Below are 27,428 nucleotides of genomic sequence, written 5' to 3' on the forward strand. Positions count from 1 at the left end.
AAAACTATCATGTCCTCTAAGGGAAGTGGCACATTAAGGAACTTAATGCAAATGTAAAATTCCCATGAATGGGCAAGACAGCCCACAGCAAACACTTTCTTCAGACCCCTCTGCTTGTTGCTCTGTCTCCGGGGATATAAAGGTGTGGCCTTGGACCGGCAGCATCTCCCCTTCCTCCTCTGGAAAGGTGGGGAGCAGGGTCAGGGAGAAGAGCCTGTGCATGGAGATTCCTGCTGATGGATGCCTGCTGGGCTCCTCAGCACAGCAAGGTCACATCCTGGACCTTCGGGTGAAAAGCACAGGCTGGAGCCGGACATCCTGGGTTGGAGTGTCAGCTCTACCAGTTAGAAGCTAGACGACCCTGGGCAAGGTCACAACAATGTCCCGAGCCTTAGTTTCCTCTTCTGTAAAATAGGCCGATAGGATTATTGGTGCAGCCAGAAGGGTTGGCAGCAGGAAAACCCTTAGAATCCTTCCTGAGCACGCAAAATAAGGGTCATGTGTCTGTTAAATAAAACACAGGGGCTTTTAGGACCCCTTGGGCTGTGGGGGAGGGGGAGAGGTAAGGTGGGAGGATGGTTAGAAAATAACAGTTTCAAAGACAGAGCTCTCTCCAGGCACTACTTTTGAAAAGTAATAATAATAATAATAATAATATAATAAACACACACACACATATATTAATACTGCCAGTTTTCCAAAGAAGTGTTCCCTCTGCAGGTTGAACGGCACAAATGCGGTTATGATGGTGGAGTCCTGGACAAGTGACCATCCCCCTGAGAGCACCCTGGGGGGGCGCGGCCCACTACGCCTGGGCTCCCCTCTCTCCTGCTCCCCCCCCCCATCTCTTTCCTCCGCGGGGCCCTCTGGGAGGAGCTGGATCAGACCGCGGGGAGAAGGAAGGAGGAGGTGGAAGGAGCCCCGGGATCCCCTCGCCCCTCCCCCAGCGCCCTGTGAGTAATGACATCGGCGGGGAGGCGGGGAGCGAAGGAGGGAGAGGGGCCGGCTCGCCGAGGCCATGTGATGCTGGGCGCCAGCGAGCCGCCCGCCGCCCTCGCCAGAGCCTCCTCCTTCCTCCTCGGATCGCGGGGCTGTCATGGCGACCCCCAACAACCTGACCCCCACCAACTGCAGCTGGTGGCCCATCTCGGCGCTGGAGAGCGATGCTGCCAAGCCCGCGGAGGCCCCCGACGCGCCCGAGGCGTCCAGCCCCGCCCATTGGCCCAAGGAGAGCCTGGTTCTGTACCACTGGACCCAGTCCTTCAGCTCGCAGAAGGTAGCGCGGGGCGCGGCTGCCGGGAGGCCGGGGAGGGGAGTCTGCCCCAGGGGCGCGGGGCACCCCGGGCTGCAGCCTGCGCTTCCCGAAGGTCATTGGCCTGCCCGGGCCCTGGAGCCTAGCCCCAATCCGAAAGGTCTGCAGCCCACGGTCTCTTTCCCTCCTGGGGGAGACCTGGGGGCCAAGCCTCGAAACAAAGGCCCAGGGACCGATGCACCCAGCTGGGAAGCAGTCTAGCGTGGGGTGCGGGGGAGAGCCGAGTGGATAGACCCTCCTTTGGGGCCAGCTCGCGCTCCACGCTGCTGTCTCTGACGCGGTGGACCCCCCAGGTCACAGTTCTGCTGCCCCCCTCAATCTTGGCTGGGGCCTTCCTCAAGCTGGGTCTTGGCAGGTCTGTCCCCAGTCTTCGCTCCCCGCCCCCCACTCCTGCATCCCCATCCCGAGCAGAGAAGGAAGGAGTTAAGCTAGCCCATCCCCTCACACTGGCTCGCTGGCCCATCAGATGGGTTTTGCTCTTAAAGGCGCAGACTGGCTTTCCCAGACTTGGGGGTGGGGTGGGGGAACCTAGTGCTGCCATTGGGATCCCCGCTTCCTAGAAGTGAGGCCCGGGGGCTGCAGCCAGGACTACACCTAATAACCAGACGCCTCTAAGGTTCGCAGTCTCCCACCGGGGGCTGCCGGCTGTCCACTTTCCGGCCGGGCTAGTTCAGCACCATGGTCAGGTCCCAGGGCCCCGGAGAGTTTTGGCACAGCTATTACCAGAATAAGGTTGTCTGTCATTTGTTTTAAAATAGAAAAAAAAAAAAAAAAAATATATATATATATATATATATATATATATAATATATATATATATATATATAGGTTTAGGGAAGAGGAAATGCTTTGGAACTAAAACACTTGGTTTGAGCTTTGGTCCAGGCTGGAAAACACCTGGAAGATGGGATAATGATAGTGATGTTACTCACCAGAAGTCCTGCCATTCTGTAGGGTTGCCGGGAGGGCTGTTCACGGAGTTACACAACTTCGTGCTCCAGACTGACTACTCACACTGGAAAGTGCCTTGCAACCAGCAGGTGATCCTAGCTAAGCCACAGCCTGCTGGATTCTGCCCCATGCATTCTGGCCTACGAGGTCTAGATGCTGCAGCCGGGTAATGCTGAGAACCCTTTGAATCCTTCCAGTTTACACCCTAGAATCTGAAGTCAGGCAGGGCCCGGCAGGAGAGCCATCTTCCCCCATTTTCCCAGTGTGCAGATTTATCTTATTTGCAAGCAGCGAGAGGCGGTGGGGGCGGGGAGAGATAATGGACACACACAGGGCCGCTGAAAATGAACTCCAGATGCACATGCCACTTTGTTCATCTGGCTTTACATGGACGCTAGTGAATCGAACCTGGGACTGCAGGCTTTGATAGCAAGTACCCTTAACCACTGAACCATCTTCCTAGCCCAGTGTGGAGCTTTGAACAACTCTGCCTCTTTAAAGCCTCATTCTTCTAATCTCTAAAATGGGGTCTGCAAGCCACTTCCAGAAAACATTGTGCAGACGAAGTGAGATGATGGACAAAAAGTGCTGGTGGCGATGCCTGTGTGGTGGTGACACCCCTGTTGGCAATGGTGTCAGGATGCCATTGGAGTGCCAGGTAATGTGGGGGGAGTGCAGCTCAGTGGCAGGGGTTGTGCTTAACATGTACAAGGCCCTGGACTCAAATCTCAGTATCAAGGGGTGAAAAAAAATGCTAGGTAAAAGAAGGTCATTCTGGGACTTGCCCGTGCATTTGGCATATGCTTGTTAAGTGCTTTCTGAGCGAGTCCAGTGCTGCGTGAGGCCGCAAAGGTTCGAAATGGGTCAGACTGACCTCCAGATTCCAGGACCTCCTCCGCTCCAAACCTCAGGAAGCAGACTCCAGTAACTGGGAGCAGACATGGGACAGGGGAAGGCATTTCCTCTCGTTTCCCAAGGGGAGTCTCCTCCTCTTCCCTCATGGGAGATTTCCAATTCAGCCTGAGCACAGGGCGTAGGTGGCTGAGGAATGAGGGCCAGGACTACCCGCAGCAGTCCTGCGTTAGGCCCAAGGCTCTCCCAAACTAACCTGGGCATCCTCCTGCCTCCCCTGAGGAGGCTTCCCACTGCCCCAGGCCCGTGAGGATTGCAGAGCACAGCAGCCTGGCAGGAAGGGCATGGGCTTGGCAGTCACATGACCCTGGCTTATCTCTGTTTTTGGCTGCTAAGTGTCTGAGTGACCTTGGACAAGTCACTTTACCTCTCTGTCACTCAGCATCCTCATCTTCCAAAGGAACTTCTCCTCCCTCACCCACTGCAGAAGTCCTCAGGGCTTTCAGACGCAGGTGTCTGTTAAGAGCCTGGTATGCAGGAGTTTAGCAGGTGTGTTCCCATCCTGTCCTCTAGCCCTCGGTGCCATGCTGGCAGCAGAAGGTCCCCGTGGTAGGAGGATCATCTGTAATGGCACACACAAAGTTTTAATCACAGAAACATCCCGGGGCACCTGGGGACCATTCCAGAACCAAAGGGCTGCCACTGGACAGCCTGGTCTTCAACTCAGCTTTGCCTCTGACCAGCTGGATAGTCTGCACATGTTGCTCAGCCTCTCGTCCCTCAGTTATTCAGTCTTTAAAATATTTCACTTATTTACTTATATGGAGAAAGAGAGGGAAAATGGGATCACCAGGGCTTCCAGCCACTGCAAAGGCTCCAGATGCATGTGCCACTCTGCATCTGGCCTTACGTGGATACTGGGGAATTGAACTCATGTTGTTGTTGTTGTTGTTTTTGTTTTTCGAGGTAGGGTCTCACTCTAGCTCAGGCTGACCTGGAATTCACTACGGAGTCTCAGGGCGGCTTCAAACTCATGGCAATCTTCTTGCCTCTGCCTCCTGAGTGCTGGGATTACAGGCGTGGCTGGACTCATATTGTTAGGCTTTGCAGTGCCTTAACGGCTGAGACATCTCTCTAGCCCTATTCAGTTTTTAATTTATTTATTTGACAATGACAAACAGACAGAGAAAGAGGTAGATAGATAAGAGAGATAGAGAGAGAATGGGTGTGCCAGGGCCTCCAGCCACTGCAAACAAACTCCAGCCACATGCACCACCTTTTACATCTGGCTTGTGTGGGTCCTGGGAAATCGAGCCTCGAGCTAGGGTCCTTAGGCTTCACTGTCAAGCACTTAGCCACTAAGCCATCGCTGTAGCCCCCCATTAAGTTTTCAAATAGAGAGTTCAAGAATTAAGGCTAGAGCCTCCTAGACAGGATCATTGTAAGGAGACAGCCCACAGACCCATGGGACCCACGTAGAAAGCACGTGGCCTGTGTGAAGTGCCCCATGAACACTGGCTGTTGTGAAGACATGAGCTGTGGAATGAACCAGATGGGCAGGGCGGCCGCGCCCCTCTCGGCAACACAGCCATGAAGGTGTCATCTCCCTTAGTCTCACTTGGTTTCGTTGTTTGTGGGAAATAGCGGCTCCTCCCTCTGAAGGTGTGAGAGGACTAAATGATGTCATGCGCGGTCACACACTGACCCCCTTGCCTTTCATGAGAGCACACTGATAGTGAACGTCCTGACATCTTCATGCATGATGGTTGGAGGCTTAGAATAGGCAGCTATGAGTTCATACTGGGAATGTAGGCATGCCCCAGAGGCTGTTTCTGTCCCCCGCCCTCACCATGCCTCCATCTCCTCTGATTCTGGGGATCAAAGCAAGGCTGACAGGGGCAAAAATGCAGAGAACAGGGCTGAAGAGATGGCTTAGTGGTTAAGCGCTTGCCTATGAAGCCTAAGGACCCCAGTTCGAGGCTTGATTCCCCAGGACCCACGTTAGCCAGCTGCACAAGGGGGTGCACGCGTTTGGAGTTCCACTTGGAGTGGCTGGAGGCCCTGGTGCGCCCATTCTCTCTCTCTCTCTCTCTCTCTCCCTCTTTCTCTCTCTGTCTGTCACTATCAAATAAATAAATAAAAATAAACAAAAATAATTTTTTTAAAAAAATGCAGAGAACAGAGGACCAAGATTCCAGGGTAGGCAGTTCCATTGACTGACTGCAAGACTTGTCCCTCTCTGATCCTCACAGTTTCCTCCAAAGGAAAATGGGCTACATGTGAGATATGACCTGCCTGGCTCCCTCCTTCCCCAGGCAGAAAGACTAGCTCTTCCTTCCTCTGAGGCCTCGTCTGTGTGGTCTCTGCCTTGTGCGCACACACACACACACACACCTCACAGCCGACAGCTTTTAAAAGCCAAGATTGCTACTTGACAGCTGTGTGGCTTTGAGAAAGCTACTCATTGTCTCTGGACCTGCTTCCTCATTTGTAGATTTCAGATATTAACAGGTTCTAGGAGATATGTACCCACCTCCCTGGATGTTTGTAGTGATCCACTGAGACAATGCCCATGATGCTGTCAGCACAGCTGGAGAATCTGTGAAAATTACCTGGTAATCTTGCTGTTTCCACCAGAGTGAGTCTGGGGGCCGCCCCAGCCCCCGAAGCAAACCTCATTCAAGGTTTCCCCTGCCATTCTCAGTGGTCCTGTCACGGTGCTGGCTGTGGTGTTAAGAGTCACTAGCTCAGTGTAACCCTAATGCCCAGGCTTAAGGGACTCAGCTCTGGGTCCCACTGGGGTCCAGTCCTGACACTCAGCTGTGGCAGGAGGGAACAAGAGCTGAAAGATGACCTCTACCTCCCCCTTGCCTCTCAAACTCCTGGACACTGCCCTCAGCTTCATCCACGCCCTTCCCCACTCTCCTCTTTGGGTGACAAGGGGGGCGGGTTCCCTAGACCCTCCCAGAGAGACTCAAAGTCCTTACAGTGGGTCTTAACCTGGTTGGGACTGGAAAGAGTCTGGAGAAACCTATGAAACATTATCTACATATTGTTTTCAGTTGAATAAAATACAATTTATAGTAGTATTAGGCTTGAAAGGAACCAATCATTTCCAAGTCCAACTATCTAAATGATTTTTATTTTTTACTACAGAGAGAGAAGCAGATAGAAAGAGAGAGAACAGACACATTCTCCAGCCACTGCAAACAAACTCTAGACACATGCACCACCTTGTACATCTGGCTTACGTGGGTACTGGGGAATTGAACCTGGGTCCTTAGGCCAGGCTTTGCAGGCTAGTGCCTTGACTGCTAAGCCATCTCTTCTGCCCTAAATATTTTTAAACAAATGTGTTACATAATGACATGTACAAAGATACATGTGACAGCCCACAATCTAACCCAATCCGGTGGCAGGTCACGTAGAAGTCACTAGTATTAATGAAACACTTCGCGTAACTGAAACAAGTTTGAAGCCACGCACGCTGTCGTACTTTATCACCCACATCCACAGTGGGGGAGTGGCCCAGCGTCAATTCCCATCACTGAAAATAGACATGTCACTTCACATCCTCCTTTATGAACTCCCTGGGTTTGCTCACGGAGCCAGGGGCCCGGGAGTCTCTCTTAAACTCCTTGTGCCCAGTACAGTCTGGATCCCTCTCCTGTGCCCCACGCAACTTGCTATAACCACCCTGGCTCCTCCCATCCTCTGCCCTCACTACCAATGAATCCCCATGCTCCCGCCCTGGCAGGAACTCTCTTCCCAAAGTCTCTGGGTGGACAACTTTCTCTCTGTTTGAGCTTTGTTCAAATGTCACTTCTTCAGAGGCCTGCTCTAATGGACCACCTTATTTAAAATCATCTCCCATCTACCAGATACCTTGATACCTCTGATCCTTCTCCATTAGCTGCTTAGCACCCATCTGCCCCACCAGAGCCTCCGCATCCTGAGGGCAGGGTCTTTTTCATAGACCACAGAGCCTCCAGCATGGCGAACAAGACCTGCGTATAGTAGGTACTCAATGAATAAGTGTTGAAAAGTGATGTATTTGTTAGCCACTGGTGATCCATAAAGAGGGTATTTGATTCTACAAACCTAAAACTGTTTGAAAAACAATAATCTTGGGCTGGAGAGATGGCTTAGTGGTTAAGGCATTTGCCTGTGAAGCCAAAGGACCCAGGTTCAATTCCCCAGGACCCATGCAAGCCAGATGCACAAGGGGGCACATGCATCTGGAGTTCGTTTGCAGTGGCTAAAGGCCCTGGCATGTCCATTCTCTCCCTCTCTCTCCCTACCTATTTCTCTCTCTCTCTCTCTCTCTCTTAAATAAACAAAGAAAAACAAAATCTTTTAACAAATAATCTTAATTTTCAGGGTGGGGCAAAAGATATCTGAAGCAAATAAGGTTCAAAGACACTGAGTGTCTTTTACAAAGTCATACAGCTACTGTATGGCTTGGCAAAGATAAATCCAGGGAATCACATGAGTGAGCATGTGTATGAGTGAGAGGTCAGCAAGATCAGGCTGGAGAAATGGCTTAGTGGCTAAGGCACTTGCCTGTGAAACCTAAGGACCCAGGTTCAATTCCCCACTACCCACGTAAGGCAGATGCACAAGGTAGCACATGTCTGGAGTTTGTTTGCAGTGGCTGGAGGCCCTGGTGTGCCTATTCTCTATCTGCCTCTTTCTTTCTCTACCTAAAATAAGATAAAACAGGTCAGCAAGATCACAGGCCCTGGGGGAGGAGAGAGCCATCCCATGAACCATTACAACTGGGTTGACATTTCCCCCAGAGACGGTCATACAAAGTGGTGACCACCTGGGTCTGACCAGGTCTCTGGGAGGCAGAGGTGACAGATGGCCTTGGTGGCTACAGGCCCTTCCCTTGGGCCTGGCTTCCTCCCCTGCAGAATGGCACATGGCTGTGGCATGTAGCTCAGGTAAAGGTGGAAGTCTCCTCGGTCACCTGCCAGGGTGACCCGAGGCAGCTCCAAGCAGGGATACTGTGCCTCAAACGATAATTCCTCCCTGGGCAGCAGCGTACTGACGCTCTCAAGGGAGCATCAGAGCAGGAGCCTTGGAGCAGAACCCAGAGATGGTTCTGGGGGGGGGGGAGGATGCTCCTTGCTGGGGTGCAAGGACAGGGACAAGGACAAAGGCCTGTCTTGGTCTCCTTTCCATCCATTTAGAAAACCCAACCTGGCCCAGAAGCCAAAGGACACCAGGACAGATGGGAAAATAGGATAGGACATTCTCTTTGGCCCAGCTCTATGCCAGAGCTCAAGGGCTTCCCCAGGGCACAGGCCCAGCGTGAACTCACGCACACACATCCACGCATGCTGCTCATGCGCACTCACACGGGTATACCCTAAGGACACGCATTCACATTGCCACATATGCACAGAGGTACACCTAACTTGTGTGCCACACAGACACACACACATGCTCACTCATTCCTACACTCACACACCCAGAAGAAAACGGGTGCACCCCAGGCTGCTCACTTTGCAGCGGTTCCTCCTGGCTCTGGCAGGACCTGAAGCCCCTCCCACTGCCTAAGAGGGAGGGAAGGGGGGCCCAGGAAGGGGCAATGATAGCTCTAAGGTCACATGGCAGTGATATAGCCAAGCCGTGACCAGCCCAGGCAGGGCTCAGTCTAGACTGTGCTGTCTTCATGCAACTGGCTTTTGGCTAATGGAGCAAATGACTGTGAAAGCATTAGAAATTCAGGGGTGATGGGCTAGAGAGATGGCTTAGTAGTTAGGGCACTTGCCTGCAAAGCCAAGGACATAGGTTCGATCCCCCAGTACCCACGTAAAGCCAGGTGCACAATGCAGACGTCTGGAGTTTGTTTGCAGTGGCTAGAGGCCCTGATGTTCCCATTTTCTCTCTCTCTATCTGCCTCTTCCACTCTCTGTCTCTGTCAAGAAAACAAATAAATAAATTTTGGAAAAAAATAAAAGAAGTTTAGGGGTGAGTTAGTTACCTCTCTTCAGAGTCCACCAAATGGAAGGGGCTGTACGTGTTAGCTAGGAGGCAGAACTCTAGGACATGGAGCAGGGATGCAGGACAGGAAAGTAATCCCAAATCTCTCTGTCTTTCTAAACCTAGTCTAATTTAAGAAACATGGTACATTTCTCCTACTGTGTGTCAGGACCATCCCACAGAGCTAAGTGTCGAACTCCTCCCCACAGTCCTCAGAGGAAACACAGTAGGGTCCCAACAGCAGGATGCTTCCAGGAGTTATCTAGCTTCTGAAGCCGTCTGCTGGGTTGGGACAGAGCGCAGAGTTCTACCCCTGACAACAGGCTGCCCTAATGGTGCTGCACTATGGAGGGGAGCGTCAGTTGCCTAGTCCAGGCCCTGCCCCCTTGCGGGGTGTGGGTGGGGACAAGAATTCTCAAGGAGAATGGCCTCTACCTCTGTGAGGGATGGTGTCCTGTCCCTGGACTGGAGCCAAGAGGTGGAAAGGATGCTATATGGGTGGAATCTCTTGCCAGGGATTTTGGACAAGATCATCAGTGTTTGGGTGAGGGAAATTATATTGTGTGATCTCTAAGCATCTTTCGTTTAGAAATACTAGGCTGGGAGCCGGGCGTGGTGGAGCACGCCTTTAATCCCAGCACTAGGGAGGCAGAGGTAGGAGGATCGGCGTGTGTTCGAGGCCACCCTGAGACTACATAGCTAATTCCAGGTCAGCCTTGGACCAAAGGGAGACCCTACCTCAAAAAAAAAAAAAAAAAAAAAAAAAAAAGAAAAAGAAATACTAGGCTGGAGGCTGTCAGAATGGCTCAGTGGGAAAGGTGCAAGCATGAAGACCTGAGTTCAGTTCCCCCACTCTCCCAAAGGGCCAGGTGTGGTGGCACATGTTTGTAATCCCAGTGTTGGGGAGGCCAAAACAGGCAGATACCTGAGACTTGCTGGCCCGCCAGTCTAGCCTACCTGGCAAATTCTAGGCCAATGAGAGACCTTGTCTCAAAAGAGGTGGATGGTATTTGAGGAACAAACAACACCCGAGGTTGTCCTCTGTCTTCTACAGGCACACACAAACACCTGCACACACAGAAACACACACAAGAACGTGCGTGTGCGCGCGCACATACACACACACACACACACACACAGAGTAAGAAATCTGCGTTGCAAAGTGAATTTCAGATCGGCCGGAGCTACAGAGTGCCTGGGCATGGTGGCTCATGCTTATAATCTCAGTACTCGGAAGGAAAGCTGAGGTAAGAGGATCGTTGTGAGTTCGAGGCCAATCTGGGTTACAAAGTGAGTTTCAGATCAGCCTGAGCTAGAGTAAGACCCAGGCTTAAGAAAAAAATAAAAAATCTGGGCGTGGCCACATATGCCTGTAACTCCAGGTCTGTGGGAGGCAGAGACAAGAGAATTACTGGGGCTTTCTGGTCAGCCAGTCTTTTTTTTTTTTTTTTTGGTTTTTCAAGGTAGGGTCTCACTCTGGCTCAGGCTGACCTGGAATTCAGTATGTAGTCTCAGGGTGGCCTCGAACTCTTGGCGATCCTCCTACCTCTGCCTCCCGAGTGCTGGGATTAAAGGCGTGCGCCACCACGCCTGGCTGGTCAGCCAGTCTTAACAAAATCAAGAGCATTAGGCTCCGTGACAGACTCCATCTCAAATAAAAACTTGGATGAGTGATTGAGCAGGACACCCAGTGTTCTCTGGCCTCTGCACCTGTGTCATGCGTGTGCACATCTGTAAATGCACCCTACGTACACCTCCACACACCACCATCACCACCAATAGCACATACTACTACTACATACGCAAACACATATACATGGGGGAAAAAAAAAGACCATTGCAAACAAAGCCCAGAAAGTGCCCGCCTTTGCACGGCTGGGAACCCTAGCCCAGCGTTTCAGCTTGTTAACTACCAGACAGCCCTGTCCCTTGTCCCAGCCTGGGACTGACTGACCCTCTTTCCCCAAGCATGTACCCCCTGGGTCATATGCACCCCCCCCACTCAAGCGCGCCCCCCCCCCAAGAATGGGTTGCAAGCAACAGTGTCCCCTCCTATGTGTGGCCTCTGACCTCCCTCCCTGCATGCCCCGCCCACTCGGACAGAGTGTCCCCTGTGTCCACCCGCCTTCCCCCCTCTCTGACCCGGGCACCTGCAGGTGCGGCTGGTGATCGCCGAGAAGGGCCTGGCGTGCGAGGAGCGGGACGTGAGCCTGCCACAGAGCGAGCACAAGGAGCCCTGGTTCATGCGGCTCAACCTGGGGGAGGAGGTGCCTGTTATCATCCACCGCGACAACATCATCAGTGACTATGACCAAATCATCGACTACGTGGAGCGTACCTTCACAGGAGGTAGGGTGCCACGTCCACCAGCCCCGGCAGGGCCTGTGGGGGGGGGGGGTCCCATGCTCAGAGAGCACCCCTGAACCTTGGCAAGCTTGGAGAAAACCACTGGACCATGAGTCCAGTGTCCCCTGAAGACTACATACAGGTGGGGTGCAGACGTCCCCAGGACCTACAGACCTCTACTCCTCCAGGGAAGGGAATGGCCCAGATCTTCTGGCAAGAATGGAGCTACGGTTCCTTCCCCAGTCCTCTACAGACTCAGGCCCAGCCCTGCCTTGAGAGGTTCTTCAGTTCTCATAGACGGGGTCAAGACTTTCCAAGGACCACAATCCTACAAAAGGAGTTGGGTGTGGACCCCCAAGAGCCCCATGGATATAGTACCAAGTGTACCAAGTACCCCAGAACCCTACAGACACATACGGGGCTGTGGCACCCCAGAACCTCCCAGGACCCCGTGTCTTCTCCCTCCCTTGGGTCTCTCTAGGCCCAGGAGCTTGCCGTGTATGGCAGACCCCAGGCCGCCAGAGTGGTTTAGACTGCCTTTAAGAAACTGAACTTGCTGGTGTGCTGATGCATGTGTGTGTTTCCCATACTTGGGAAACTGAGGCAAGAAGATCTTCAAGTTTTAGGCCAGTCTGGATTGCATAGAGAGACCTTAGCTCTAGAATAATAAATATGAACATGAATTATTTGTCAGTGACTAAAAAAGAAAATCAAGGACGCTTAGGTTCCAAGCATCATAGTTTTCAGTTTCTGGAAATGAGGCGACATTGGGCTCAGGCCTTACCTGGCTCAGAGAAGCAAAGGCCACGAGGAGATTCATCATATAGTAGCTGAGTCCTGGGGAGGGTGGGCTGGGGCTTCTGGGTGTGACAGTGGGATTCTGGGTTGCTAGCACTGGGTGGCTGGGTTAGGGTGGGTCACAGACCCCAGCCCAGCCCTTGATGGTACCCCCAGAGCACGTGGTGGCCCTGATGCCTGAGGCAGGCAGCCCACAACATGCCAGGGTGCTGCAGTATCGGGAGCTGTTGGACGCGCTGCCCATGGACGCCTACACACATGGCTGTATCCTGCACCCTGAGCTCACCACAGACTCCATGATCCCCAAGTATGCCACGGCCGAGATCCGCAGTGAGTGGCCCCCCCACCCCGTGCGCAGGAGGGCCTCCCTCCCGCACCTGTGCGCCCACACTGTGTCTCTCTCCTCATCCTCCTCCTTCCCTCTCACCCTCTCCCTGACCCCCTGCTCCTATCCGGCCTACCCATTCAGAGGCGACAGAATGCTCTTGTCCCAGGTCTGTGGACCTCTCTGGAAGTCTCAGCTGATGACACTTGGGGGTCAGGGGCTGGGAAAGGGCCCTGTAGTTTGTAGCCAAGAACGCTGAGTGACCTCAGGGTTGAGGTGACCACAGAAGTCTTCCCGGGCATGGAAAGACCCCTAGTGGGTCTCTGGTTTCTGACTCAAGGTCATTGGTGTATGGTCCAGCAGCCTGTGCCCACAGCCAGTGGATGGAATTCGGATCCAGGCAGATGGCCCATCAATAGCTATTCATGGAGATTTGGGCCCAGGTTCTATACAGGTCTTGGAGGTCCTGCGGGCAGAACGTGGGTGACCTTTCCTAGTTGGTTCTATGCGCTCAGTGATGTGCAAAGGTGGGGAGGGAGCAGATCTTAGAACTCAGCTGTGAGCCTGAAAATCCCCGTGAGCAAGACTTGGGATTTATCTCTGCATTGTTGCTCCTATTCAGTTAGCACATCATGGAGTCACTGGGCAAGGCTTGAGAGAGATAAGGACAGTCATATCTCCTGCCATCGCACGGTCATAGTTCCATGAGAGTGAAGACAAACATAGGTAATTCCAGTTGAAGACTAAGTAAATTTGGACAGCTTCTCAGGGGGCACTCTATACCAAACATCAAAAAGCCCATGCCTTGGAGATGCACTATGGCTACATTTGAACGTGTACACCAAGAAATGTGTACAAAGAGAAACCCCACAGATTATCATACTAAGAAATATCACTGGAAATAACCAGGCTATCCATGGGTTGGGTCTGGGTAAATTTGTTATGACACTTGCATATAATGGAATACTTTGAAAAGAATAGCCCTGGTGGTTTGGGGGTCGGTGGCTGGAGAGGGCTTAGCAGTTAAGAAGCTTGCCTGAAAAGCCTAAAGACCCAGGTTTGATTTCCCCAGAACCCACATAAGCCAGATGCACATGGTGGCACATGCATCTGGAGTTTGTTTGCAGGGGCTAGACACCCTGGCACATCCATTCTCTCTGTCTGTCTGTCTCTTTTTCTCTAGAAAATAAATTAAAATAAAATATTTTAGAGCCGGGTGTGGTGGCGCATCGCCTTTAATCCCAGCACTCGGGAGGCAGAGGTATGAGGATCGCCGTGAGTTCGAGGCCACTCTGAGACTATATAGTGAATTCCAGGTCAGCCTGGGCCAGAGTGAGACCCTACCTTGAAAAACCAATAATAACAATAATAATGATAAATAAAATACTTTTAAAAAGAGCCAGGCATGGTGGTGCACACCTTTAATCCCAGCACTTGGGAGGCAGAGATAGGAGGATCGTCATGATTCAAGACCACCCTGAGACTAAATAGTGAATTCCAGGTCAGCCTGAGCTAGAGTGAGATCCTACCTCGGAAAACCAATACACACACACACACACACACATATATATATGCCAGGCATGGTAGTGAATGCCTTTAATCTCAGCACTAGGGAGGCAGAGGTAGGAAGATTGCATGAGCTCAAGGCCACCCTGAGATTACATAGTGAGTTCCAGGTCAGCCTGGGCTACACCATGACCCTACCTCAACCCCCCCCCAAAAATGAGTTGATTTTTTAAAACCTAGTATCAACGGCATGATTGGGGAAGCACTGAGGCCGTGGGGCCGTGGCAGATGTGGGTCCCAGGCCCTGGGGTTGTGGTGACATATGGCAGATGCAGGTCCCGGCTCTTGGGGTTGTGGTGACATCAGGAATGAGGAGGAGTGTTCAGGAAAAGAAGGGTCGGCTATGTCAGGTTGTGGGGTGGGACGGGTGCAGTGTGCGGGGAGCTGAAGGGGGTTCAGTGGCATGGAAAGAGGACAAGGAGACATCAGGGTCTCACGTGGATACAGGGGCAGGTCCGGTGGAGGAGGGGTTTTATGGAGAAACAGTGATAGGCAGTGACATAAGCAGACCTGCTTATGTTTCTTCAAGACCAGAGTCCCCGGTGAAAGTACCAGGCGCCACCAGGGGGCCCTGGTTGACATCCTGTGTTGAGCCATCCCAAGGGACTTGGAAGACAGGGCACCAATGAGGGCCCAGCCCTCTCCTCCTTGGAGGAAGCAGAGAGAATCTAGGGTTCCTACCCCCGTGGAGTAGGGGGGAGACCTCACAGGGAGCAGAGGAACAAAGCCAGCCTTGAGGGACCCCACAGACACATCGCAGGTCTTCTGTGCAGACTAATGAGAACCACATGGGTAGAAAGAAGATGCTGTTCTTGACCTTAATGCTAATAAAACATCAATGAGACTTAATATAGCCCTGAGCTGGAAGAGCAGAGAGGGTGTTTGCTGAGATTGTATCAGGCCACTGTGGATGGGTGAGGGGAGGGCGTGGAGACCTCAGATGCTAACCACTGGAGTCACTCATCCCCTTCTTTCAAATCCTACTGAGTCCAGCTTTGTCCCAGGCCTGAGCGAGGCTTGAAGGGAGTAGAGATGAGTCTGACAGCCGTGGCTCAGCAAAAGCTCAGCTTCTGTCAGGAGAGAGAACTCACCACGCAGAGCCAGCAGTACGGGCTGTGCTCCGCACAAGGGCAGGGGGAAACCTGTGAGTGGAGTTCCACGGCAGTCCTGGTGGTGTGTTTACATCCCCCTGGCAGAGGTCTGTGGGACAAAGGCCCTGAGGTCAGACCTCAAGGATCAGGTAGGGCTTCGTGGAGGAGAAAGCTCCAACTGGATCTTGAAGGGGGTTTTTAAGAATGGAGGATATGCCGGGCGTGGTGGCGCACGCCTTTAATCCCAGCACTCGGGAGGCAGAGGTAGGAGGATCGCCGTGAGTTCGAGGCCACCCTGAGACTCCATAGTGAATTCCAGGTCAGCCTGGGCTAGAGTGAGACCCTACTTTAAAAAAAAAAAAAAAAAGAAGGAGGATATGGCTATCCCAGGATCATGTAATCCTGGGGGTCTGGAGTGATCTGGCAGATTTTAGGGCTCTGAGAGTGATCAAAAGATACCATTGGGAATAGGGCCACTGGGCAGGACAATAGAAGATGGAGCAGGGAAGAGGGAAGCGGTGCATCTCATGGCCCCTGAAGGTGAGCTGACACACTAGACAGCGAGGAGCCAGGGGCAGCTGTAAACAGAGACAGGCTGGGCGGGTCAGTGTGCACACACGAGAGAGAGAAACCCAGGACTGGCTTCACGTCACCCAAGTAAGTGAGGCAGGTTGGTGGCGTGCCTGTAATCCCAGCACTCAGGAGGCAGAGGCAGGAGGATTGCCACAAGTTTGAGGCCAATCTGGTCTATATAGGGAGATTTAGACCAGCCACGGCTAGATAATGAGACCTTGTCTCCAAAAAAAAAAAAAAAAAAGCAATGGCTTGGTAAAGCACTTGTCACGCAAGGATGAGGACGAGGACCCGAGTTCAGATCCCGCACCCACATGACAGCTGGGGAGCGTGAAGACACAGAGACAGGAGGGGCCCCGGGGCAAGCTGGCCAGCTAGTCTTGCTGAATCAGTGAGCTCCAGGTTCATTGTGAGAACCTGTCTCAAAAATTAAGGTGATGGGCTGGAGAGATGGCTTAGCAGTTAAACGCTTGCCTGTGAAGCCAAAGGACCCTGGTTCAAATCTCGATTCTCCAGGACCCACGTTAGCCAGATGCACAAGGGGGTGCACGCGTCTGGAGTTCGTCTGCAGTGGCTGGAGGCCCTGGGGTGCCCATTCTCTCTCTCTCTCTCTCTCTCTCTCTCTCTGCCTCTTTCTTTCTCTGTCGCTCTCAAATAAATAAATAAAAATGAACAAAAAAATTAAGGTGGTGAACTAGGGAGATGGCTCAGTGGTTAAAGACGCTTGCTTGCAAAGCCTGCTGCCCAGAGTTTGACTCCCCAGTACTCGCATAAAGCTGGATGGAAAATGGTTCATGAATCTGGCATTTGTTTGCAAGAGACCTTGGTAGGTATACACACACACACACACACACACAAATAATAATAATAAAATATAATAAAATAAATAATAATAAATAATAAAATAATAATAAAAATTGAGGTGGAGGGCTGGAGAGATGTCTTAGTAGTTAGGGTGCATGCCTGCAAAGCCTAAGACCCAGGTTCTCCAGGTTCCATGTAAGCCAGATGCACAAGGTGGCACATGCATCTGGAGTTTGTTTGCAGTGGCTGGAGGCCCTGATGCACCCATTCTCACTTTCTCTCTCTCTCTCTCTAATAAATAAATAAATAAAAATAAAATCTAAAAAAAATGCAGTAGAGAGTAATTAAGAAAAATACCTAAAGTAGGGCTGGAGAGATGGCTTAGTGGTTAAGCGCTTGCCTATGAAGCCTAAGGACCCCGGTTCGAGGCTCTATTCCCCAGGACCCATGTTAGTCAGATGCATCAGGAGGTGCATGCATCTGGAGTTTGTTTACAGTGGCTGGAGGCCCTGGCATGCCCATTCTCTTTCTCTCTCTATCTGCACCTTTCTCTCTCTGTCTGTCACTCTCAAATAAATTAATTAAAATGACCAAAAAAAATTTTTTTAAAAAGAAAAATACCTAAAGTAGACCTTGGGCCTACACACGCACACACACACATACAAACATGCATAAACACATGCACACATACACATGCAAAATACTCACTAACCATGTGAGAGAGACGACCAGGGTCTGCACTGAGCGGCAGAGGACTGGATGGGAGCACATTAAACACAGGAAGTCTGGGGAATAGGAGAGGCAGAGCCCACAGGGCCAGGCCTGATTTGAGGTGTGGGAGAGCGCGGGCCACTCCTGGGCTGGTGTGGCTTCATTAGAGGAGGAGGCCCTACAGGGGAGGCAGGGAAGGTGATGGGATCTAGGTTTAGGTTTATACCTGTTTATGGTATTCCCTACTCCTCCTCAAGGATAGGGCCTCCTCCTCCACAAAGGTTCTTGACCCTTTGGGGTCCAGGTAGGTGGCCCTTCAAGCACCCTAGTATCCTGTCCATCGGTCATTACAGATCAAAGCTGCTGTGCCGTGGAGACATCTCTGTGGGTCTGTGTTTCCCATCAGCCTGAGCCAGGGGGCAGGCGGTGTCTCAGTCGCCTAGTGTGGCAGCCTGTGGTGTTCACTAAGCGCTGGGTGGTGCCGGGGTCTCTTTCCTGACTCCTGACATGGTGGAGGAGTGGGGGCTCCCAGAGATCAGGGAGACGGGACCTTTTCTATTCTGTCCCCAGGACATTTAGCCAACGCCACGACAGACCTTATGAAGCTGGACCACGAAGAAGAGCCACAGCTCTCCGAGCCCTACCTTTCAAAGCAGAAGAAGCTCATGGTGAGCGCCTCGGCCTGTGGCTCCCTTCTCTTCCTCCTTCCCGGCAGCAGATGCCTTGACCTAGAAAACCCAATCCTGTCCCCTCTGCCATTTGACTGGCTGTTTTGTCTAGGGCAAGCCCACTGTCACCCCAGGGCCTTGAGTTCCTTGTTTCTTAATTTTTGTCCCTAAAAACAGAGCACTGAATACTTACTTGTTCTTGCATAAGGCAGCGTGGAGGGAGTGCTCTGAGGAGATCCACTAAGGATGGGAGATGGGGAAGGGGAGTTGGCTGAGCAGAGCCTCATGTGAGCCTGTGGGAAGCTCTAGAAATGTCAAAGGCACCACCCTTTCCCACCCCTATATCAGTCTGCCTTGGGCCACAGGCTGTGTGCTGGGGTGGGGTCATCTTGCACACGTTTCTGAACAAGGCGGCACCTCGTTGGCTGAGAGCAGGTCTCTGGGGAAAAGATACTTGTCACCCACTAGCACATAACTCCCCTGCCCCCACCCAGAAAGCATGCCAGCGTCCCCCCACACCCAGGTCAGGGTATAGGTAGGATGGCCAAGCTTACTGGACTGGTGTAGCACAGATGAAAATGCTGGACACTGTTGAGGAATGTCTGGAAGCTGGTTATGCAGAAGGTGGTTTAGTCAGAGCTCCTTAGCACTTGATATCCCGGCTCCCATGAGGCCAAGTGGTGTGTGGGTACCTGCCCATCCCCACTGAGCCCAGGGAACCTGCGTGTCCTGCCCACAGGCCAAGATCCTGGAGCACGATGATGTGGTCTACCTGAAGAAGATCCTCGGGGAACTGGCCATGGTTCTGGACCAGATCGAGGCCGAGCTGGAGAAGAGGAAGCTTGAGAACGAAGGTGGGTGCCAAACGGGGTGAAGGATCCAGTTCACTCACCTATCCTACCCTGCCTTGCCAATTCCCAACCTCTTTCTTCCCAAAGATCCCAGAGGCCCCCTCAGTGGGTTAGAACCAGAGGCTGGGAGTCAGATAGAAGACCTAGGTTTGAGTCCTCCCTGGGCCTCCACCTCTCATATGAAGACTGGGCATGATGACGGTGGATGGGAGACATGCAGAGTGTGCCCACGCTGGGCACCGCACAGCATGCATTTAACCCCAGTGGGTTGAGAAGACAGCGTGTAGCGTGGAGGGGTGCTCTACCCGGACACCATCTCACCCTGCCTCACACAGGAATGTCTTCAGACTCTTGCTGCACTAGCCAGAAATCCAAGTTCACTCTCTGACCTTGACTTCCTGCTCTTGAGCCTGACACTGCTGTGTTCCCACCTTCCGCCCTAGCTGTGTTCTTGCCCCTGCAGCCCCTAGCCTGGCATCCCCTCCGTGTCACTGTGAGCTGTAAGCCCAACACCATCTTTGCCATGGCCTCTGGCAGTTTTGCCCTGGGCCATCCCCTGTCAGTGTTTAGAGACCTGATGGTCTCATCTCCTCAACAGTGCAAGTGAGTCATGCCATATGCAGCGCGCTCTGCCACGCTCATGGCTTCCACACGCATGTGCCTGTGCGCTGTGTCAGGAAAGAGGTTTGAGAGTAAGCTATGGTTTTGCTGTCCTGACTGTGAGCACAGCAACCTGTTTCCTCATCTGTAAAACGGGATGATGATACCACTTAGAACCTTAACCTCAGAGTCAGAGAGATGGCTTAGTGATTAAGGCGCTTGCCAGCAAAGTCAAAGGACCCAGGTTTGAGACCAATGTAAGCCACATGCACAAGGGGGCGCATGCGTCTGGAGTTCGTTTGCAGTGGCTAAATATTTAAAACAAAAACAAACAAACAAAACTCAACCAGGTATGGAGGAGCATGCCTGTAATCCAAGCAATTAGACAGCCCAGGCAGGAGGAATATGAGTTTGAGGTCAGCCTGGGCTACATAGAGAGACCCTATCACAAAACACAAAGACGGGGACTGGAAAGATGGCTCAGTGGGTAAAGTGCATACCTCCCCGCCCCCCAACATGTACAAATAAATGAAAAAAGGGCCTAAGTCTGGGTCTCCAGCACACATATAAAAATAGGGTGTGGTGGCATGTGCTGTAATCCCAATACCAGGGAGGCAGAGACTGGACAATCCCTATGGCTTGCTGGCTACCTGAGCTGAACTGATGAGCTGTAGGCTCAGAATAAGACCAAGTTTCCAAAGTAAATACATGAGCCGGGTGTGGTGGTGCACGCCTTTAATCCCAGCACTCAGGAGGCAGAGATAGGAAGATCACTGTGAGTTCAAAACCAGCCTGAGACTACATAGTAAATTCCAGGTCAAGTGAATTCCAGGGCAGCTTGGGCTAGAGAGAGAGACCGTACCTCAAAAATAAATAAATAAATAAACACAGTGGACAGAAATAAAGGAAGGCGCCCAACTCCAACCTCTGGCCTCCACATAGATGCACACACACTCACACACATATGGATATGCATTCACACTTACACACGCAACACTCACACACACACAATTTGACAAAAACAAACAAACAACAACAACAAAAAACAACAACAACCTGAGGCCAGGGAAGTGACTGGGCAGTGAAAAGAATTTTCTTATAAAACCTGCTGGCCTGGGTTCCATTCCATAATACTCAGGTAAGGCTGGATGCAAAAGGGGGCCTGTGCGTCTGATGTGCACATCCAAACACACTCACACAAATAAATAAATAAATAAACATTTATAAAAGAAATCAAGACAGGCGTGGTGGTGCACACCTTTAATCCCAGCACTTGGGAGGCAAAGGTAGGAGGATTGCCGTGAGTTTGAGGCCAGCCTGAGACTACAGAGTGAATTCCAGGTCAGCCTAGGTTAGAGTGAGACCCTGACTTGAAAAAAAAAAAAAAATCAGCGAGACATAGCGTTGCACACCTTTAATCTCGGCACTCAGGAGGCTGAGGTAAGAGGATCACTATGAGTTTGAGGCCAGCCTGAGACTAATTCTTCCAGGTTGGTCTGGGCTACAGCAAGACCTTGAAAAACCAAAAACAGAGAAAACTTTAACCTCATCTTGTTGGACTCTTGTGAAAATTAAAAGCACTCGCTCAGCACAGTGCCTGGCACATACATGCTTAATGCACACAATGGTCCAAGGCAGGTGCCTTGTGTGGGTGAGAAAACTGTCTCCGAGAGATGAAGCAATTTTCTCAAGGTCACACAGCTCCTCCGTGGGGTTAGAGTAAGAACGGGCTTATCCTCTCTGTGCCTCTGTTTCCTCATCTGTGGAATGGAGGCATAATCGCACCTACTCAACAGGAGTGCTGTGAGGACGATGGGAATTCTAGCACATTCCTTAGGGCGTCTTCCTTTTCTGGGGATGCCCCTTTTCACATTCTGGGCTTCTTTCTGCTTGCGGCTCATTATGTAAACCATGGAGGGCTGCAGGGGTCCAGTCCTGGCCGAAGACACAGGCCCAAGCTTGTGTTTGCTCACTCACGCACTGATACATGCACCCCTCCATCCTACCTCCCTCCGCTGTCCCTTGCCTCGTCACGCTGCCCTTCCTGGACCCAGCCCTGGTAGCTGATCCCACTGCCCCCTCACTCCCCGCTCCGTGGCTGCAGCATACTCACCTGGCTGAGCCTCAGACCTGGGTGGAGCCGACTCTCTAGCTGCCCAGTGCCTACACCTGTGGCTCTACCCTGGCTTTATCTGGGACACACATGTGCGACTCCCCACTACTAGTCTGAAGCGTCCTCAGCCTGTGGGCTTCCTGAGCTCTGTTCTCCAGCTCGTACCATGTCTTGGCCCTTCATCCCCCCACTTGCAATAGGTTTCTTTCAAAGCATGCGGTGGGTCCTTTCTGGCTCTGGCCACAGCACATCAGGTCTCATTGGCTACGACCTGGGTCTCTGTCACGTCGTAGCTTGACATCTCAGAAGCTGAGGTGTTTACCTCCAATAGCGTCAGTTGTCCTCACTTGGGGGTGGTGGCTTGCCGGATGGTAACTTGGGTTTGATGAGCACAGTGACCAGTGACACACGCTCCCTTGCTACCAACAGCAAATGCCCTTAAACTAGCTAAGACCAGTCCTTCCCCTCCCTCTCCTGCTAGAGCACGTCCTTGCGTACTGGCCGCGACAGCCATTCTCTCCACTCTTCCCTGGCGCATCCTCTCCCGTGCTGCCGGATCGCTCCCACAAGGCTCTTTCATTCCTCCCAGCTTATAAAACGCTCGTGACTTGTTGGCTTATCCATCCCATGTTGGTTCACACTGACTCCAGTGTCTCTTCTTCCTTCTCTCAAACGCCATCCAAGTGGGTTTTCACGGTCAGCACCCTGCTCCAGCTGTTCTTGTCAAGGTCACTCGGGGCAGTTTCCCAGGGCTCAGACCATCTTTGACTTCATGGTTCTTGAGCCCAGCTGCACCCTTGCCCCTGCCTGGTCCACTTTCCCAAGCCCACTCCCTCAACTCCTCCCCCAGCCCCAAGCTGCTCCTTCTCATAGCCTGTGCTAGTTTCTCCTCGTTGCTCAGTATCCAAACCTTGGAGGGCCTGAGTTGAGTCTCTGGTCATGTTTACGGGGCTCTTTATCCTTACTCTGGGGGCCTGGAGAAATGGCTCAGCAGTTTAAGGTGCTTGTTTGTACCTTCCTCACTCCGTTGCTAGTACCACCCAGCTTCCTGAACTAGGGACTTGTATCTCCATGTGCAGATCAGCTCCTCTCAGATGTCCACCAGGCATCTTGAAGTTTACATATTCAAGAACAAACTAATGGGCTGGAGAGATGGCTTAGCGGTTAAGCGCTTGCCTGTGAAGCCTAAGGACCCCGGTTCGAGGCTCGGTTCCCCAGGTCCCACGTTAGCCAGATGCACAAGGGGCGCACGCGTCTGGAGTTCGTTTGCAGAGGCTGGAAGCCCTGGCGCGCCCATTCTCTCTCTCTCCCTCTATCTGTCTTTCTCTCTGTGTCTGTCGCTCTCAAATAAATAAATAAATTAATTAATTAAAAAAAAAAAGAACAAACTAATGGACTGGAGAGATGGCTTAGTGGTTAAGCGCTTGCCTGTGAAGCCTAGTGACCCCAGTTCAAGGCTCTATTCCCCAGGACCCATGTTAGCCAGATGCACAAGGGGGTGCACACCTCTGGAGTTTGTTTGCAGTGGCTGGAAGCCCTGGCGCACCCATTCTCTCCCTGCCTCTTTCTCTCTCTGTCTGTCACTCTCAAATAAATAAATAAATAATGAACAAAAAAAAATTTTTTAAAAAAAGAACAAATTACTGATTGAAACCTGAATTGCACAATATGCCTCCTGCCATGACCATGAGCCTCTTGAGAGAAGACATCTGCCCTGCCATGATTTCATGCCCCAACACAGGCTACCCATGCACATTCATGGATTGATGAAGAAATGGACAAGATTCGCAGTGTTTTGATGGTGGAGGTCACTGGGTTCATGGGTTCCTGAGCTGAAAGGAATAGTCTGTCCAAAGGGAAGCGGCAAGCTTCCCGAGAAACCAGAGCTTACCAGTATGGAGGGTGTGGTGTGTTCCAGGCATTAGAAGCAGCAGGGTCAAAGGCTGAAATGGGCAGATGGAGGGGTCAGATGTCAAGATTGGAGAAGTAGACTGAAGCTACACTGATGCTGAAAGGGCTTCAACCCAGGCAAGGAATCTGGATATCCACATGACTTCAGTGCGGAGAACTGAGATGTTTGTGGGTGGGCAGAGATGATGTAGAAAAACCTGAAGGAGCACTGGAATTATCACTCTAAACAAGTAGGGCAAGCAGAGGCAGGATTGCTGCAAGTTCAGGGCAAGTGTGGTCTATTTAGCAAGCTCCACACCAGCCAGGGCCATATTAGACTCAAAATATGAATAAACAAGTGGGGGAAACATGACTATTCTCACTTCTTTTGTGTATAGCAAAGTAAAGGTATTAGTAAGGTGCCAGTCCTTAACTCTTGTATATTGTATGTCAATATCAGCCTCCCAAAACCCCACTTTTTCTGTCTTTTTTTTTTTTGAGATAGGGTCTCACTCTAGTCCAGGCTGACCTGAAACTCACTCTGTAGCCCAGACTGGGCTCACCTAGATCATCCCCCCTCCAGCCTCTCAAGGGCGGGGATGAAAGACATGAGGCATCATGCCCAGCTAGCTCCTTTCTTCAAACCAAACCTGAGCAACTCTTGGTTTGGATCTTGGTGGACAGTCATAAGTTATTGGCAATGTTTGTTTCATATGTTGAGTTCATAGAAAATGATTCTGTTCATCGGTCGTCAGTATGGGTTTGTAGAGCTCCAATAGAGGGCCAGGCACTGTTGCAGGCACAGAGGATTCAGTAGAAACAAGACAACCCAAGCCATGCCCTCACGGAGCATCTATGGTAGTAGGATAAACAAACAAAAGTAGTGTGCAAGATACATGCAACAATAATAATGAGCTCTGTGGGGAACTACAGGAGGGATGGGATAGCGATGGCTGCGGTTAAGGCTTCAGGTTGTTTTGTTGTTGTTAAGATATATATATATGTATATATATATGGATGTATGTATATATGGATGTGTGTATTATATATATATATAATTTTTGTGTTTTTCAAGGTAGGGCTTTGAAAACTGTAGGCCAAGCTGACCTGGCACTTGCTATATATGGTCCCAGGCTATCCTTGAACTCACAGTGATCCTCCTACCTCTGCCTCCCAATTGCTAGGACTAAAGGCACGTTCCACTATGTCCAGCTGTCATATTAATTCTTTGTTCTTATATTTATTTATTTGAGAACAACAGAGAGACTGAGAGAGACAGAGAGAGAGAGAGAGAGAGAGAGAGAGAGAGAGAGAGGAAGGAAGGAAGGAAGGAAGGAAGGAAGGAAGGAAGGAAGGAAGGAAGGAAGAAAGAAAGAAAGAAAGAAAGAAAGAAAGAAAGAAAGAAAGAAAGAAAGAAAGAAGGAAGGAAAGAAAGGGCACACCAGGGCCTCCAGCTACTGAAAGTGAACTCCAGGCTTACATGGGTACTGGGGAGTCGAGCCTCAAACCGGGATACATAGGCTTCACAGGCAGGCGCTTAACTGCTAAGCCACCTCTCCAGCCCAGTAGTTTGTTCTTACATATGTAACCTTCAGGATGCCCAGTAGACACCTGAGGGGAGCTGGTCTGCACAAGTCAATCCCAAGTTCAAGTCCCCAGGACCCATGGAAGCCAGATGCACAGGGGCGCACGTGTCTGGAGTTCATTTGCAGCGGCTAGAGGCCCTGGTGTGCCCATTCTCTCTCTGACTATTGGTCTTCTCTCTCTCTCTCTCTCTCTCTGCTTGCAAATAAATAAAATTTTAAAAAAAGAATGAATGGTGCTGGGTGTGGAGGAACATGCCTTTAATTCTGGCACTCGGGAGGCAGAGGTAGGAGGATTGCCGTGGGTTCGAGGCTACCCTGAGTCTATATAGTGAATTCCATGTCAGCCTGGGCTAGAGCAAAACCCTACCTTGAAAAAAACAAACAAAGCAAAAAAAAAAAAAAAACAAAAGCAAAAAAAGTTAAAATAAAATTTAAAAAAGGAACGAATGGCCTCCGGAGACGCTGGCAGACCGAGCCAGGGCTTCCAGGAGCGCAGTGAGTGCCCGGGTCTCCTCTCCCTCTGCAGGGCAGAAATGCGAGCTGTGGCTCTGTGGCTGTGCCTTCACCCTGGCCGATGTCCTCCTGGGAGCCACCCTGCACCGCCTCAAGTTCCTGGGACTGTCCAAGAAATACTGGGAAGACGGCAGCCGGCCCAACCTGCAGTCCTTCTTTGAGAGGGTCCAGAGACGCTTTGCCTTCCGGAAAGTGCTGGGCGACATCCACACCACCCTGCTGTCGGCCGTCATCCCCAACGCGTTCCGGCTGGTCAAGCGGAAACCGCCGTCGTTCTTCGGGGCGTCCTTCCTCATGGGCTCACTGGGCGGGATGGGTTACTTTGCCTACTGGTACCTCAAGAAAAAATACATCTAGAGACGGGCCAGGGCCTGGTGTCTGACTGTCGGTGTCTCTGTGCTGTGCTTCCCAATGCCCGCTCAGTAACTCACTGTCCCGTGAGCACTGGTCGGTACTCCCCGCCCCTCGTTCTGAGCAATCGTGTCGTCGGTGTGACAACATTCCATAGTTTAGAAGTAGATGTCGCCAAAGCCGTGACTGGAAGCCATGGCTCTACTAGAGGAGAGAAAGAGAGGGAGTGAATGAGAGAGAGAGAGAGAGAGAAAAAAAAAAGAGAGAGAGAGCAAGCGAGCAAGAGAAAGCAGAAACAAACACGAATGCCTTTTCTTCTGATTCAAGGTCTCAAGGGACTGGTTAGGACCTGAGGTGAGTCCCAGGACAGTCCGCCCAGCAGGGCCCAGGTTCTGGGAGGTGCTAAGGGCTCAGAGGACCTGACCCCTGGCCTCCCTTCCCTCTTGCCAGGGACCTCTTCCATAGGACAAAGCCAAGTCTGAGATGCGACTCATCTAACCAGTACCTCCAGTCGGGGCTGGAGAGCCAGAGCCCCTTCCCCCATCCCGGGAGGCCCCTGAAGAATGGAAGGGGCCTCATTCTTCTCCTGGACATGGACGAACTGAAGCAGCACTGGCTGGAACCAAGAAGTTGCACCCCCAAACCTGGCTATGGCTGGGATCACCACCACAAGCACTCCCATCTCCCCCCTCCTGACTGGCCTGCAGGTGGGGTCGGGCACTTAGATAGCACTGTCCCTTGAAGGCAGCAGCTATGAGCCACTCCGCCTTGCTTCCTGTGAGGCGGGACTTCCAGCAAAAGCCATGTTGACCTTCCCTGCAAAGGTCAGTCTCAGCTCAAGACCAGGGGTGCCTCCCTCCCCATCTCCTTTAACACCCACTTCCCCATTGTTCCAGAGGCTCCCCTGCGCTGTCGGCACGGGGTCTCTGCTCCACGCTGCCCCCCCCCCCCCCCGTCGGGTCTCACTTTCTTGTGCCTTTTGCATGTTGGGAAAGGGTCTGAGTGTCACTGCTGCCCATGCTTAGAAACCACCGAATGTCCCCAATAAAACATGCAGGAGGAGCAGCCGCTTTTCGTTTTGAAACTGCGTGGTCCACCCAACTCTCAGTTCCAGGGTTGGGGCAGAAAGACGGAGATGTGGGGTCTCAGATGCTGTGCTGTGTCCACGGTCATCCCACATATGGCGGGGCCGAGACGGGACGATCTTGAACTTAAAAGTCTGGCTGGACGTGGTGGCGCACGCCTCTAATCCCAGCACTCGGGAGGCAGAGGTAGGAGGATCAGTGTGAGTTCGAGGCCACCCTGAGACTACATAGTGAATTCCAGGTCAGCCTGAGCTGGAGTGAGACCCTACCTCAAAAACCAAAAGAAAAAAAAAATGTCTGTCTGGCCTGTGGTGAAACTGTCTCACAAACAAGAACTCATGCCTTTAATCCCAGCACTTGAGAGGATGAGGTAGAGAATCCCAGTGAGCCAGCATGAGCTACAGAGTGAGTCCAGGTCAATCTAGACCCGAATTTCGACAGACCCTAAATT

At 51.7% G+C, this 27,428-nt stretch overlaps 1 protein-coding gene across 2 annotated transcripts; it reads left to right on the forward strand.

Annotated features, from left to right (window-relative positions):
• Positions 1-868: 868 nt before the first annotated feature.
• Gdap1l1 (ganglioside induced differentiation associated protein 1 like 1) lies at positions 869-26,171 on the forward strand. Of its 2 annotated transcripts, XM_045156880.1 has the most exons (7): positions 869-953; positions 1,135-1,276; positions 11,263-11,455; positions 12,407-12,580; positions 17,891-17,988; positions 18,728-18,842; positions 25,555-26,171. In XM_045156880.1, exons 3-7 carry the CDS (start codon positions 11,350-11,352, stop codon positions 25,896-25,898), a joined length of 837 nt encoding a protein of 278 aa, XP_045012815.1. In that variant the 5' UTR covers positions 869-953; positions 1,135-1,276; positions 11,263-11,349; the 3' UTR covers positions 25,899-26,171. The 2 variants fall into 2 exon arrangements, with proteins under 2 accessions (XP_045012815.1, XP_004669354.1); XM_004669297.3 differs by lacking the exon at positions 869-953 and having other exon boundaries at positions 986-1,276.
• Positions 26,172-27,428: the final 1,257 nt, after the last annotated feature.

The sequence above is a fragment of the Jaculus jaculus genome, chromosome 8, assembly GCF_020740685.1.
Source record: "Jaculus jaculus isolate mJacJac1 chromosome 8, mJacJac1.mat.Y.cur, whole genome shotgun sequence".
Taxonomy (NCBI): domain Eukaryota; kingdom Metazoa; phylum Chordata; class Mammalia; order Rodentia; family Dipodidae; genus Jaculus; species Jaculus jaculus.